Raw genomic sequence first — 15,159 nt, forward strand, 5'->3', positions numbered from 1 at the left:
CCCCTCAAAACTGGTATGTGTATAAAAAATAAATCTGCAGAGGTCTTAGGATAAACACATCATCCACTGAGAAGACGTCTTATCTTATTTTTCTGTCCTTGCTTTTTCCTCCCTCTAACACTGCAAAGTCTTATTTCATTCTTTATGCACCTTATATATGATGTAAGCGTAATCTAGGTTGTAGCCTCTCTGGTGCATGGATATCACCCTCTTTCTTTGACTGTAAAGGCCAAATTTGTGACACTATAGAGAATAATAACTAATCATCAAACAGGAAAGGTAGTCTTGGTCAGAGTGCCAAAGCAGATTAATTCACCCGCTGCCCAGAAAGAATCCCGGCCAGTCATTTCAGTAGAGTCACCTGTGTCCCTGTCCTGGAAGTGGACCATATAACAATGGGAGACTAGACCTGACCCATGTCACCCAGCCCAGGGATGAAGCCCACCATGCCCTCCCTTTCCTGCTGACCTCTCCAATCATTCCATTCCACGTCCCATTGATTTTTTTCCCATGTTTGCCATTAGTCACCAAGTAGAGGTCATAGGTGAACTTTACAGACTTTGATATTTTCTTGAGGATGTCAATGCAGAATCCCTTGCAACATTTCTTCATGTAATCTGGCTCCTCATCGGTTTTGTTCCTGTACCGTGACAACAATAATGGGTTAAAAGACTGGTGAAAACTCCCTTAATTCCCTTCTGTTGTCAGTATGCACTCCCCCTCTCACAATATAATGTGGAGAATTTCACTTGTGTTATCTGTGCTGGAGGGTAAAGGGACACACTATGATGATCTGCTCAAAGGGGCCAGTCATGAATGGACATGCTGGGCAAATGGAGGTGACTTTTCTAAGAAGTGTTATCAGGGTATGATGGCATTGCCCCAACAGACTCTACATTCTGCTGAGAAGCGAGAGCCCAATAGGAGGAGAAAAACCCAGGGGTGCATACTCGGTCACTATGCGTTTTTGACAAGGGACCGTGTTCCTCATGCAGGTGCCACTTAAGGGGTCCACATTCTCCACAATGACGAACGGTGCCTCTTCCAAGGTCACAATACTCAGGTGATCGTCCTCGCGTTCCTCAGAGTCGGGATACAGCTCAAAGCGGGGCCACACGTAATACTTCATCTGCAACTTTTTTTCCTTCCATTTCCCCACCTGTGAAGACACAAACCACAGAAGACAGGCTTCTAGCTGCCCCGTCCCTCTATATCAACTACAGTTCCCACAGGCCTGTCCAGGAGGACCACTCTGAAGTACCCAGGTTCATAGCTTACATAAGATGAGGACATTTCTGAGGAGAAGGTTCTGAGTAAGTAGGTTCAAACCAGGGGGAAGTGGAGAACTAGAAAGACATGTGGGTTGTCTCATCTCGGTGACGGTCTCACCCTCTGGGACAGTGAGTGGATAAGCAGGGGATACCCCCAGCATGGTCAAACAGACATGATGTCTTTCAACTTTCTCAACCAAACAACAGGAACAGAGTTTATTGTCTCCTGAAATGTTGACTTCAGCCTACTAGCCACAATTTTTTTTCCTGCTAAGAGGAGAAATATGTACAAATGCTGAAACACACGACATTTTTAAACAGAGAAATTTAAACACAACTTGAAAAGCCAAAATGTGACTTATTTATTTTTCAAAATTTTGTCTTCATTTGTTTTCAGTGAAATTCATCAAACATTCATTTTAGCCAAACTTGATTTTGTCCAGAAATAGCTCCTGCTGGCAAAAAGTTACCCATTCCTAGTCAGGGCTGAGTTCTTCTAAGAGACAGGCAATGGAAGAGGGAGGTGTTCTGCATTTTCAAGAGTGTCTTCACAGAAGAAGAACATAGAGATGCTTGCTAACAGTAGTTCTTGCTATTGCCTGCGAAGGCCTTACTGAAATACCTGCTCTTGTCCTTTCACAGTGACTTGGTTACATACCTTAGCTGGAAACAAGGAGTTGCTCTGGCTTCCTGACACACAAAAAATAAAATCAAAGAGCATCAATGATTTCTTAATCTTGCTATTTTTCCATAAGGATATACTGCAATTTTAGATCTTTTCATTTTCCATTTCCTAAGCCAACAGAGATCATATCTTCAGCTGTCAGAAAAGAGGAGTGGGACACAGTTGCCTTATATCTACTGCCACGAACAAGGTTGTTCTGAAACCACTCCAGTCCTTGCAGAGACGATGTAGATACGTGTAGCATACCCACTGCCCATGGTAGACTATTCCTTGCAAAAATTCTGCTAAAAGAAAAAGCTGAACATCAACTACGCTTTCAACTATCAAAGTCTTGTCTTTTGTTCTCAATCTCCCCATCACAGTTGACACTAATTAGCACCTTGGCTGGCAGCTGAAGCTGAGAGGGCAAGAAACTAACTGGGCTTTAGAAGGAACCTTCCTGCATGATCCTCAAAGAAAAGCCCTCCAGGCCAGGGTTGAGACATGTTGATTTGATGGCAGAGGCAGTGTGGGTGTGTGGGAAGCTTGCACGACTGCTCCTAGCAGTGTACCTGCTTGGTGGGTAAACAGAAAAGCTTCATTCCACTGCAATACAACACCCCTCCCACCACCTCCAAATTTCACTCATTTATTTATTTAAATGACAGGACGGGAGAGAGAAGCACTTATTAGAGGCTCATTAGGTGTCAGCAGTTATTCTGTGAAACTCAAAGCCCAGCTGCGGTTTGGCATTTGAGAGCAGCTAGAATTCACATAAAACACTTGTCACCTTCAAAACAAACAAACAAATGCTTTATCTGGCCATGAAAGAAAAATCCACTCTGGGGGTTTGTGAAGGGAGAAAAAAGGCAGAAGAAATAACCCAGAGACAGCAGCCTCCCCGTCCATCCCTGCAGCATGAACAAGGCACCCCAGTGACAGCAAGACAGTGGGTTTTGTAAGAAGGGAGTGAACTGGCCAGGCAGCTGATCTTATTTCCCAAAGGCCCTTATGACCAGCAGTTCCCAAAAAATGCCAAGGAGAGCTTGGCCCTAATGTTCCCTCCACACATGGAGTCACACTGCTTGGACTAGCAAGGTACATAGTTATTTTTCTTCTTTTTTTCTTCCTCTTTTTTTTTTGTTTGTTTGGTTGGTTGTTTTTTTCTGTTACTTGAGTGGGCAGAGAGGACTTGTTTTAATTTTTAAATACACTTTGAGCAGCAGGTGAAAGCTGGCAAACTGGGAGCCCCAGGAACTGGTGGCCCCTTTTGTCTACAGGTAGTGTTGTCCTAGGGCAGCAGATGGTCTGTACTCATACTAATATCTAAGCCTGGATGTGAAGAGTGCATTTCTGAGGGAATAAAGATCATATAATCATATGCTCATCCAGGGTCTGATCAGCTCTGAACTTCCCACTCGTTGACCAAGCAGGTCAATTTATCATCATCTGAGCCAGAGATTTCTACAGTGCAACTTTAGCCCTCCAGTAACTGAGCTCAAATCCCCAAAATCAGTTGAGTGAAGCCACCAGACAAGCAGAATAACTGCACACACGGGGCTCAATAGGGACCAGTGATTAAGATGCTGCACAGAACAGCCAAGACTTCAGCTCAGTAACATTAACTTATCATAGAAATAAGTGGTTGATGAAAGAGACATCTTGCATTATCTCAGCAGCACTTAGATATCACAGTAATAGGCATGATATAAACCCGTAAGTGATAAATTAGATCAGATCAACTCGTAATTACCCAGAAGTTCTCTGGGACAAAAAGGGGAGTTCATAAGGCTGTGTGCCAGGCACGTTTCACAGTCTTGTACTACACGGACAATATTATGAAATTAGGATAACTATGACAGTCTTGCCACAACCTCCTGTGCACTGAAGCACCTAACCTGTAAATACAGTAGCACACATCACTTCCTTATTACAATAATAATTCTAAATTATTTATTGTCCAAAAAGGAGGAAAAATGGGATGTAACAGAATGTTCTGACCTAAATTTTCAAATTAACTAAGGAGTGTCTCAAGAATACATGCAAATATGATGTTTCATTGCTGACCAGAACAATCAGGCATGTCATATACCTGCAGACATGTAGGGATATGAATATGTAAAGTCAGAAAAGCTTTGCAAATTAAGAGGGAGAAGACTTCTTCACATGCTCATGCATGCAAGGGTCAAATGTGTATGCATGCAGCTAAAGAAGAGCAGGCTTAGGCAGCATGTGAGCAAGGACAGTAAGGATATGAAACACCGCATGTGCAGAGGATGGAGACAATGCAAGAGAAAGAAAATATAAATGTGCATCCTATGCTGGATAATCTGCCATGAGAAGGAAGGAGCAATTCACTGTGGGGACAGAGGTTAGCCACAACGGAATTAAATGTCACAGATGTGTCCACGTAATGATGCCTACTCTTAAAGGATATAACCTGCCAAGCTGTGCAGAGCAGAGTAAGGCACTCCTGAAGTCTCAGGGTATTTGGTATTAACAGTTTGTGAACTGTTATTATTTAGGTTCTGCTCAGTGCTTGCCTCAGTAAAAAGAAGAAAAATAAACCATCCTAGGCATCCTATGTATTTGTCACTCTGCAGTTTCAAGACCCACTGGGCATTCTCTGATCAGAGTCTAGTCATCCAAACTCCCACCATGAGCCCTGGAGAGTCACAGAATCGGCAAGAGTAAGGATCCTATGGATATATATAACCCCCTTTCTAATATTATTCTCCAGTCCTTAGATACATTCCTGTATGCTAGGGCAGGGTTCCTAGGAGCCGCAATTTCACCTCAACTTTCCCTTGCTCTATCTGTGCCACATCTGATATTCTCAAGAAAAGAAAGTCTCTTCAGTTTGGGGATGAATTTGGGATGTTGAGGGAGGAGAGCAGCTTTTACCTTAAATATAAGAGCCTACTTTGGATAACAAACTGTTGAAAGTAGAAGTCCAAGACATTTGCAAAGAAAGAAAGTGAAAGCTTTTGTAGAACAAAAAGTTAATCATATATACTATTGGTTTACCTAATATATAAGTTATCCCATGCATACAAACAGTAAGATTGCATATGCAAGGGGAAAATAAATTAGAGCCTTCTGAAAGCCTTCCAGCAGGTTAAAAATTGCCTTAACCACAGTATAATGCAGCCAGAGTAAGTGTTCTGCAGTATGTTAATGCTCACCTCTAATGAGAGGTGTATCATATTAGTTCCCTGAAACTAATCCTCAGCAAAGGCTTTTCTCTCCTCCTAAGAGCAGCTAAGGCTTGCAACAGCCATTTGTGGCAGATGTTTGTCTCACCTGTCCTTACACTGACAGAGAGCCCATGGTCTCCGTGGGCAGTCTATTCCAGTGCTTAACTATTCTTCCCATTAAAAAGGGTTTTTTTCCTTGATGTCTAACCCAGATCTTCTTGCTGCAATTTATACCAGGAGAGTATATTTCCTTATTCTTCTACATGTGCTCTTTTTGGTGTTATCAGGTCAGTAAGATATTTATAACACGAAGGAGCTGGCAGTCTCATTCAGTGGATATCTTATATGCTACATTGGCAAAAGCAACCACCTGATCAAATGACCAGCACCCAGTCTCACCATTTACAAAAGGCAGAAATTCCCTATTGCACCAAGGACCTCTGGAATCTGATCTGCAGCCTTGTGCCTCTACTCCATGTTATGTAAAATGGAGATAATGGTATGTTTTCACCTCTGGGGTGCATTGGGTAAATAAATACAGAAAAGGCCATGAGGCTTGCAAATAGTGTGGAAACGAAACAGACACACGCATTTAGAGCTAGATGAGGGAACATATACAGCTTGTATCTGTTAATGGTGTAAACATGAAAACTTCCTGCCTTTTATCTTTGCTGTCAGATAGTTAACTGGAAAAAAACTTACGTAACTTTTACACCTGATTTTAATACATGAAAAAGGGAAAATCAAATATAGAAAAAGTAAAGGTAGAATGTTGGGCAGTAGGCAGAAAATAGCAGTGTTATTGGTAATGTAACTGATGGAAAAGCATACTTAACCCCTCTGGGAAGCAGGGAGAGTCCAGGGAGAAATAAGAGTCTTGTCAGAATGATTTGTACAGATCCTGAATGAGGACATGCGAAAACCAGAACAACTGGGCAGGACCTGAAAAGGGCTACTGTAGGAATAGTAGAGACACCGTAGAAAGAGCAGTTATAACTGTGATGCTGCCAATGGAAGTATGCACTGCTCAAGGTATATAAAAGTAAAAGTAAACCTAGAGGATGCTGTTGTGATATTAATGATGCAGTAGACTATGAAGAAATCAATCATGCATAAATAAAGTGGAATTGTTTGGGAATGAGAAGGAAAGAATGGGAAGGAATTTGGGAATGATGGAAGGCTGGTGCAAGATATCCCACCAGGACAGAACTACAGAGATCTACTGTAGCTCCACAGGCTTGACTTTCAGTATGGATAGAGATGGCATTACTGCTATGGACGAGAAATTATATCAGGAACTAAGTCATTATAGGAGACTTTAGTTTTGTAGAGATAAGGTGGAGAACATATGCAAATTTTAACAGCAGCACCGTGCAGTCTTTTTTTATGGATCTGATAGCTGGCACATTTTGTCACCCCAAAATTACTCAACAGGCAATAGGTCGTGCTGTTTTACACTCAGTTTGGGCAAAGCAGCGAGCAACCCTACAGAAAAGCTAGTTATCAGAAATAACCTTGGATTGAGTGATTAGGGGAATGGAGAGCCTGCCTTAAAGGAGGCGATTAAAAAGCTTGTTTAACCTAGATAAAGGAAAGCCAAGAGGGGATTTGACTGTTCTGTATAAATAAAGGGGGGACAGATACACAAGAGAGGAAGAAAAGGGTTTTTTAAGAAGAACAACAAGGTTGGTACAAGAACAATTGGTTGTGAGGAAATTTGTCTTGAAAATAAGATGGATTTTAACTGCCAGAGGAGGGAAGTTATGGAACAGCTGCCCAAAAGAGGTTGTGAAAACAACTAAAATGGGGTTGAGAAGAAGCACAACTGGTTTGTATAGGGCTTATGATGTTGCTGCCTAGCGCAGCATGGGATGGGACCAGATGAGCCTTTCCAGTCAAGTGCTCTTGACTGGAAGTAAGTAAGCAGAAGCAAGAGGAGGAATTCTTCTGTGGAAAATCTTTTCTCTTGGACTTTTCAGCCTGCAGGTGTCAAAACTCAGTCTTAATCTTTATATCTCTGTCCCACAGCTAACCCACATGAACAGAAAGACTCTTGTTATTGGTATTTCCATCTCTGTGCTGGTTTTGGCTGGGATAGAGTTAATGTTCTTCATAGTAGCCAGTATGTGGCTGTGTTTTGTATTTGTGCTGCGAACAGTGCTGATAACACAGGGATGTTTTAGTGACTGCTGAGCAGTGCTTACACAGAGTCAAGGCCTTTTTGCCTTCTCACACCACCCCATCAGCGAGCAGGCTGGGGGTGCACAAGAAGCTGGGAAGGGACACAGCTGGGACAGCTGACCCCAACTGACTAAAGGGATATTCCATAACATATGACATCATGCTCAGCATATAAATCTGAGGGAAGATGGTGGAAGTGGGGGACCTTCAGAGTTATGGTGTTTATTTTCCCAAGTAACCATTATAATTGATGGATAGCTGAACACCTGCCTGCTGATGGGAAATAATGAATGAATTCCTTATTTTGCTTTGCTTGCATGCATGGATTTTGCTTTACCTGTTAAACTGTATCTCAGCACATGAATTTTCTCTGTTTTACTCTTCTGATTTTGTCCCTCATTCCACTGGGAGGGTGTGAGAGAGCAGCTGTGTGGTGCTTAGTTGCTGGCTGGGGTTAAACCACAACCACCTCCTAGGCTCACACTCAGCAAAACAGCATTCAGCAGCAAAACCTTCTCCAGTGCTCTGAGAACAGAACACTCCTCTTAGACTTCACCCAAGCTGTTTAAGTCATGAGTCTCATACTCACAGTGCTGACATCACAGCCATTACCAAATGTATAATTCCTGTGATGCTACAGGTCTGTATCCTCACATAGGTTGGTCTACAGCAGGTGGGGAAAAGATGCCACAGAGAGCAAAAATCTCCTGTTTACAGACACTTAAGGTGATTAATTAGCCACATCAGCCAAAGTAGACAAGAAATGGTTGTGAATGCTCCACATGCAAAATTAATTAACACAGAAACAACACTCATTCCTCAACCTCAAGTTCACCTTCCACAACCACCTGGGGAAGGCTGCTTTCTTCACTGCACCTGCAAAAGCAGGAATTGCCTCTAACAGTCTTTCAATTAAGCATGTAGGCTGCAGGAGATGGTGGCATTTTCTTCCTTCTATATTTATACAGCACCTAGCATATGCCAGAGAGAGGCTTGGCTTAGAATGCAGACAGGGTGAAGTACTTGCTCTTGCTTTACAACTCATTCTGGGAATAAAAGCTCTTTGCAGAAACATGGTCCCTCAGCTCATTGAGGTCTGGTACTTACACAGCTCTTGCCATTTTTGCTGAAATATTTCTTTCCTGGTGCATTTATATGCTTTTTGCAATTGCTGAGGTCCTGTCCCCTGCCATGATTAGCCTGAGAAGGTTAATGAGATATACTTTGAGTGCTTCCAACTTCTGCAAAGTCAGTGAACTATGGAGCTTTACTGGTGTCACAGAAAGGTCAGAGCTGTGAGAATGACAAAGTGTTTGCCTTGGTAAATCATTCCTCCAAACCAAAAGGTACCAAGAGATCACTACAGGCATAAAAACAGCCAGGATCACCTCGTAGCTCCCTCTGGGAGATGATGTTGTTCTTGTTGGTAGTGTTAACTTGGTAGCCCAGGAGGTGGTTCATCCAAGCACGGCTGGCTCATGCATGAGCAGCATGGCTTCCAGGGGGACATATTTGTTCAAGGTCCTCAGTGCTACCTGCTGTACACATAACCGTGATTTATGGAAATGCAGGCTGCAATCAGCACAGGCATAATTAGGAGACATGAGAGGAGAGGTTTGAGGAAACTGTTCATGGTAGCGTGGGCTGTGATCTGAGTAGGCTGTAGGACGTAACTCAGCAAAGCCAAACATTCTGGGGGGGGTGCAAATCAGGTGTTAGGAGTTTGGAAAAAGAATTAGAAAAAATGTTATATATTAGCAAACACTGCAGACTGACTGTACCATCCAACACAACCCACCTCCAGCTTACAGGCAGTGACAGCACCTGACTCAGGCTCTTATTTCAATAAAGTTGCATCCTTAGAGCCATTATGTCCCTCTGAAATGATTCTATGTGAGGAGAGGGAGCTTAATACAATGTCCTAAACTCTAGCAAGAGCAGCCTATTCTGATTCTGGTCTGAGAAATAAAATCTAAAACCAAGGAGCTTATACTGCCCCTATCTGTGCTTATTTAAGGTGAAACACGGTTTCACCTTGAGCATCTCCACTGCTGTCCTCTGCAGAACCACGAGGCAGGCGAAAATGTAGTGGGGGTACGAGTAAGATTGCATGTTTTGTGTCATACAGGGTCCAGTAATCACAAAGGTTTAAAGAAAAATATATTTTTATATGCCTACATAAGCATCTAAATGCTTTATGAAAGCATTTTGCAGTCTCTAGGAATGCATCCGCATTGTGCAGGTGTGTATCTGCATCCAGTACGTGTCCATGCATGTAATGCCCTATCTAATGATTTTTCCCCTTGGCTTTCCCTGTTCAGTGCTGGGCTTGGGTTTGCATTTTGCTGAGCTTTCATTTCTTTCACTCAGACTTTTTTTCTTCCACTTAAAACATGTTACACAGGGGGAGGGATGGGCTTGCCAATTCACACCACTCTGGGAGATGATTTAGAGCTTCAGCTGGTAATTGAGTCCTGTACAGCAGTGTACAAAACCCTGATGTGTGCTCCCCTGTGCAGTGGCACCTACTCTTTACACAGAGTAAATATGTCTCCCAGCATCTCTTGGGACCTGAGGCTGAAGGAATGTTTGAAAATGCAGATCCAGAGGAAGACCAAAAACATTTCCTTATGCTGATAAAAGCTATATGTTGAAACAGGCCCCAGCAGGGTTTGGAGAGGAAACAACATGAAGAGGCAGGGAGTGTGTTGCCTAAACCTCACTGTCTTCTGAGCTGTGCAAGCAAGACCAAAGACGCTGCTTTGAACAGCATCTTTGAGAATATCAGAGAGATTCTTTAACTTTCACCAGAGTGTGTCACAGTGGGTGAAACACCTCCCAGTCCTGAACACACCAGCCTATACCCCTCTCCTGTGCACAGCAGCCACGCATTGCCCTTGTGCAGAGACACGCCAGCCGAGAGAGGCACAGGCAGGCACGGCCACATGCTCCTCTGCAGAGACACAGCGTGTTCAGCTCTTCTCTGGTTGTCGAAAAGGGGAGGAAAATGCCTCCCCTGAAAGAACTACTGCACATGTTGGAGGCAAGATTTCAGGGAAGGAAGTTACAAAGGTGCACGCCCCTCTTCCTTTCCCCTCCCACTGCCAAGAGCTGTGGGCAGGTGATTGCAAATGCTGTGCCTGCTCTCCGCACACCTTTTGTCTGGATCCCGGCCCTGGATTCACACCGGTATAGCCACAGTCAGACCCACAACTTCCACACCTTCAGAGTGCATCTCTGTATGGTGCGGTGTCCACAACCTGGCTCACAGCAGAGGCCCCATCCACTGCACAGGGGTGGCAAGAGACCTCTGGAGATCATCTAGTCCAACCCTCCTGCTAAAGCAGCTTCACCTAGAACAGATCGCACAGGAATGTGTCCAAGTGGGTTTTGAATGCCTCCAGAGGAGGAGACTCCACAACCTCTCTGGGCAGCCTGTTCCAGTGCTCTGTCACCCTCAAAGTAAAGAAGTTTCTCCTCGTATTCAGACGGATCTTCAACGCTTCAGTCTGTGCCCATTGCCCCCCATCCTATCACTGGGCACAACTGAAAAGTGTCTGGTCCCATCCCCTTGACACCACGCCCTGAGATATTTATAAGCATAAATAAGATCCCCTCTCGGCCTTCTCTTCTGCAGGTGGAACAGTTGTCAGCGGATCTCCAAACTGAGTAGAAACACCAGCTCTGCTCTGCACCCTGGTTCTCTGCCAGGTCTCTTCACTCGGCTTTGCAAAGGGGCCAGATGGTAAGCAAAGCTGTAGGATAGGGGCAACCAGGGACACCCTTTCTGCTTTCCCTCTGCCCTGTGCATGGTGAGGGGGGGTGCTCTCTGTCATTCTTTCACCTTTTCTTATCCACAGTCTCCCTTGTCTGTCTCTACAGGGAAGCCATGAAGATAACCTCATGCCCTGACTCAGTTTCTACTCCCTTTCTTTTATTCACTCAGGTGTTTGCCAATAAACACAAGAGACAGAAGATGGGGATGGGAAGAAGCAGAGGCAGAAGACAACCCCCCAACTCACCTGTGTGAGCAGAAAGAGATGATGGTCCTTCATGCACTGGTTCATCAGCACCCCACCTCCTGCCCACGCATTGTTGTGGCCCCCATCACTGGTGTGTACCCGTGGACATGGACCACACTGCACAGACCTGTCTCTTCACCACTGCCTGCATCATGTCTTCAGTCTGCTACCCTGTGCTGGGACCAGCCACAGGAGTGAGACCAGTGCAAGTAGCAGAGAAACCCACAGGGATGGAGGAGTAACTCATGGTGTGATTTCCCCCGTCTCAGATCCCACTGACTTAGAGTTGGACTGGATGGTTTTCCCCATCCCAACAGTGTCCAAACTACAGCTTCACTTCTGTTCTGAAACGAAGTGCTGGCCCACACCACAGCAGTGTCAGAGCTGCATGTCTCCACCAGCAGTGACCATTGCAAGAGTACTTCTGTCTGTGCTGCTGCAGACCAATCCATCACACAGGAGAGGGTTCCAGGCCAGCTATGGGCTCTCATGAGCTGGTGTGAGTTGTACTCCCCAGCCAGAGACTCCTGCCTTAGGAGCTCATGCTTCAGCCTCTCCCTGAGCACACAAGCTGCAGGACCGCACCTGACCCAACACTACATTCAAGTGCTGGACTTTGCTTGAAAACCATGGCACTCTGCCGTGGCTGGGCAGAGCATTAGACAAAACCTGCCAGCTCTGCCTACGCCCTACAGAGAAGACTCGACCCTTGGATGGAGCCCACCAGCAGGACGGCTGTTTCACTGCACACATATGCATTATTGCCATGCTGGCTGGAGCCAATGAGCACTCTGTGAGCAGCAGGGAGCAGCTCTGCCAAAGATTTTGCTCCTTTCCCATCCCATACACAGGTGCAGACACACACACAGAGGTACCCCCAGCAGCAGTTATCCTAAGCTGATCTGGGCTTGGAGTCCAGGCAGAACTGCCAAGGGCCCAGCTGAGGCCATCTGGGCTGCAAGTCATCTCTGTCCAAAAGGAGTAAAATCAGACCTGAGTATGGGTAGAGAGAGAGGTAACCTTGAAATCAGTGATTTGGGAAGAGAGAAAGGAAGCCATGTATTTGCTGAACCCAGCTACCAAAGAAGAGTTAAGCTAAGAACTGATTTCTTGGGAGCATAGCCTTAGGGAGATAAAATCCATCCCTTCTCTCAGCCCTGATCAGCCTCAGGGGCACCTATTTTTCAAATATTTGTCTGTCATTTTGTGCCTAAACATGTCAACACAAAGCAGTTCTTGCACCATTCCCTTTCTACAGCCTAAAAGCAGGAGAACAAGCACGACAGAGGCAGTCTTGGAGACATAAGATGAAGCTAAGGCTCTCAGGAGGTCATTGTGGCACATTTAAGTCCACATGCAGAATGACTTCTTGCAGTCTGGAATTAGCTGGATGACTGTATATGCATATTTAAATGTGTATGTACTGTGTAGTTACCTCTATTATAAGGGGTGGAAGTATAATAGTAAGCCTGTAATTAGGTTCTCTGACACTTCCCATTACAAGAGTCTTCAGGCTTGTTTCCTGAGAAAAGCCAGTATCACCATGTTTTGCAACGGGCATTTTAAAGCCAGCAGGGAAAAACCCTGAGGCTAAGGACGTGATTTTTACTTTGGCCCATCAAATTTCATTCACTCTTAACTGCATTATAAACTGTTGAATAATCACCATTTCTGTTCTGTCACTTTCTCACAGAAATCCTGGCAAACAGCCCAAACAGCATCTGAGCACAAACATTTTAAGGGCTAAGCCCACCAACCCAGTAAATTGGTGGGAACATCCTCACCAATAACACCTGAGCTTTGGCAGCGCAAGGGAAAGGCAAAAGCCTGATCAGCCCACCCACAAAATGTGGACAAACCTTCCAGGTTCTCCTCCATCTTTTCAAAGTGCCCCACTGTGAAAAGGTCACTTGCACTCCACCACTTAGGATGCAGAAGAAAGGCAAACAAGTTTGAGCTGTCAAGACTGTCTGTGGAACAAGTACAAGTTAGTCACTGGGTTGAGAAGTCAGACTCAGTGTTGAAGGCCCAGCATGCATCAGAATGAACAATACATTTTTACAGAAAAGATTTTGGGTTTCCCCACTACACTAAAGGAACTTTATTTAGGTTTAAATATTAGGAATGACACGTTTATGGTTTCCTTTCCAGTCTTTCTTCCGTCGCATTTGTGTGTGGACATTTTCATTCAAGTTTTAATTAATGAGTGCATGCAACTCTCTCCATGGGGTTCTTGCCTCAATCCTTGTACTGCAAAGAAACTTGAAGAAGCAGAATTAAAGCATCCTAGGAAACAAGACTGGCATTTCCTAGCTTGACTTCACAAGCTAAAAATGAAATCACTGTTCTTTTATTTTCTGTATGTAATTGCTTATACAGCTTGAATGTGCACGAGCTCTTACAAAACCTATTAACGGGCCAAGAAAGTATCAGCGAAGATGGAGAAAGAGCTACCCATGAATCACCAAGTACTGGCAGAGGAAAGAGGAATAAAGAAATGGCAATGGACAGCAAAGCAATCAACCAATGTAGAAATTATGCAATCCCATTTTATGACGAAAGAAGCAGCGTTGACCTTGACAAGGAGTTGAACGAGCCAAAGAAAGTAGAAGCCAAATTGGAAGGGAGCATCAGAGAGAGGTGGAAAAGGGTGAAGCTGGCAGGCCCATCATGGTCATGGTGCCCAAAAGGTGAGAGGAGAGGAAGGCACTGATCAGGCAGATTACTCTGCAGGCAGGTTTCTCAAGTTACAGCAATGTGCTTATAACAGGCTAAGAGAGAGAGAGGGCTGGTCTGCACAGCAGGTATGGACAGGACCAAGCTTGTCTGAGTAGAAGCACGAGGGTGAGGCTAGATGGCATGGGGACACCAATCCAGTTATGGTCCAGATGCCGTCTAGTCACATTAGCCCAGCAGGGCTAAGCTGAGAGCCGAGGCAGCTTGCCAGGCTCATGCAGCTGCCTTGCACCACACTATGCTGCTGCATCCCTGCGGTGCTGCTTTGCATGGTGTGGATTTACCATCGCAAGCCTATGCCAGCACAGGCAATGTGTGGCTGGGTTTCACAGTGCAAACTTGCCCTATGCAGCTGCAGCCGCTGTGCACAGAGCAGACGCTTTCTTCCCAAATGCCCAGGAGTTAAGGGACCCAAGTGCTGGCCGTAATCTTGTCCTGTGCTTACTCTGTGACCTTAAGCAAGTCATTGAACCTTTATGAAACTCAGTTTTCCCTCTATAAAAGGCTCTTAATAATCCATCCCACATTGCAAAGGAGATGAACACAGACCTAACAGCTGGGAACCATGACAAAAGTCGGTATAGTAAGGAGATGCCTCAGCTCATCCACCCCAGAGGAAACTGTGCAGCTCAGGCCTCCACCTACAACACCCTCATGCCGCACACCAGAGGAAGAGCCTTTGCTACAGAAGGGTGATGGTTACTGCAGAGCAGCCATGTGCACCGGCAGTCAGCAGTGGAAATTAAGCTGATTAATGACAGAGTGGCGGTACAGCAGCTCAGGCATGTGGATCAACAGCTGTAAAAGGAACAGTGGGATTTTATATGGTACCTGCTAAGGAGTGGTTTGGGATCAGGAGATTACCTAAAGCTTGAGAGCATGTTCTTGAGTCCTCTCCAGCTGCTCTGGAAGCTGAAGTGGCATAAGTGACCAAGCTGTCTTTCCTGGCTCTCTGCAGATACCTTTCCTGGAAGAGGGAGCACAGCGATGCTCGAGCTGGCACAGTGGTGCTCAGCCCTGCCCCTTCCAGCCTCCAAGAAGCAGACCCATCTCACCTCCCACACTCAATATAAAGCTCAACCAGCTGA

At 45.0% G+C, this 15,159-nt stretch overlaps 1 protein-coding gene across 6 annotated transcripts in view; it reads right to left on the reverse strand.

Moving 5' to 3' along the window:
- Nucleotides 1–15,159, reverse strand: part of GRIN2B (glutamate ionotropic receptor NMDA type subunit 2B) — a 258,958-nt gene that overhangs the window by 50,008 nt on the left and 193,791 nt on the right. For all 6 annotated transcript variants that reach the window (XM_065045215.1, XM_065045208.1, XM_065045224.1 and 3 more), the window contains 2 exons: nucleotides 951–1,159; nucleotides 469–640 (listed from right to left, as the gene is read on the reverse strand). In XM_065045215.1, coding sequence (XP_064901287.1) covers nucleotides 469–640; nucleotides 951–1,159 — 381 coding nt within the window. The remainder of the gene's footprint in view (nucleotides 1–468; nucleotides 641–950; nucleotides 1,160–15,159) is intronic.

The sequence above is a fragment of the Columba livia genome, chromosome 1 (assembly GCF_036013475.1).
Source record: "Columba livia isolate bColLiv1 breed racing homer chromosome 1, bColLiv1.pat.W.v2, whole genome shotgun sequence".
NCBI lineage: Eukaryota > Metazoa > Chordata > Aves > Columbiformes > Columbidae > Columba > Columba livia.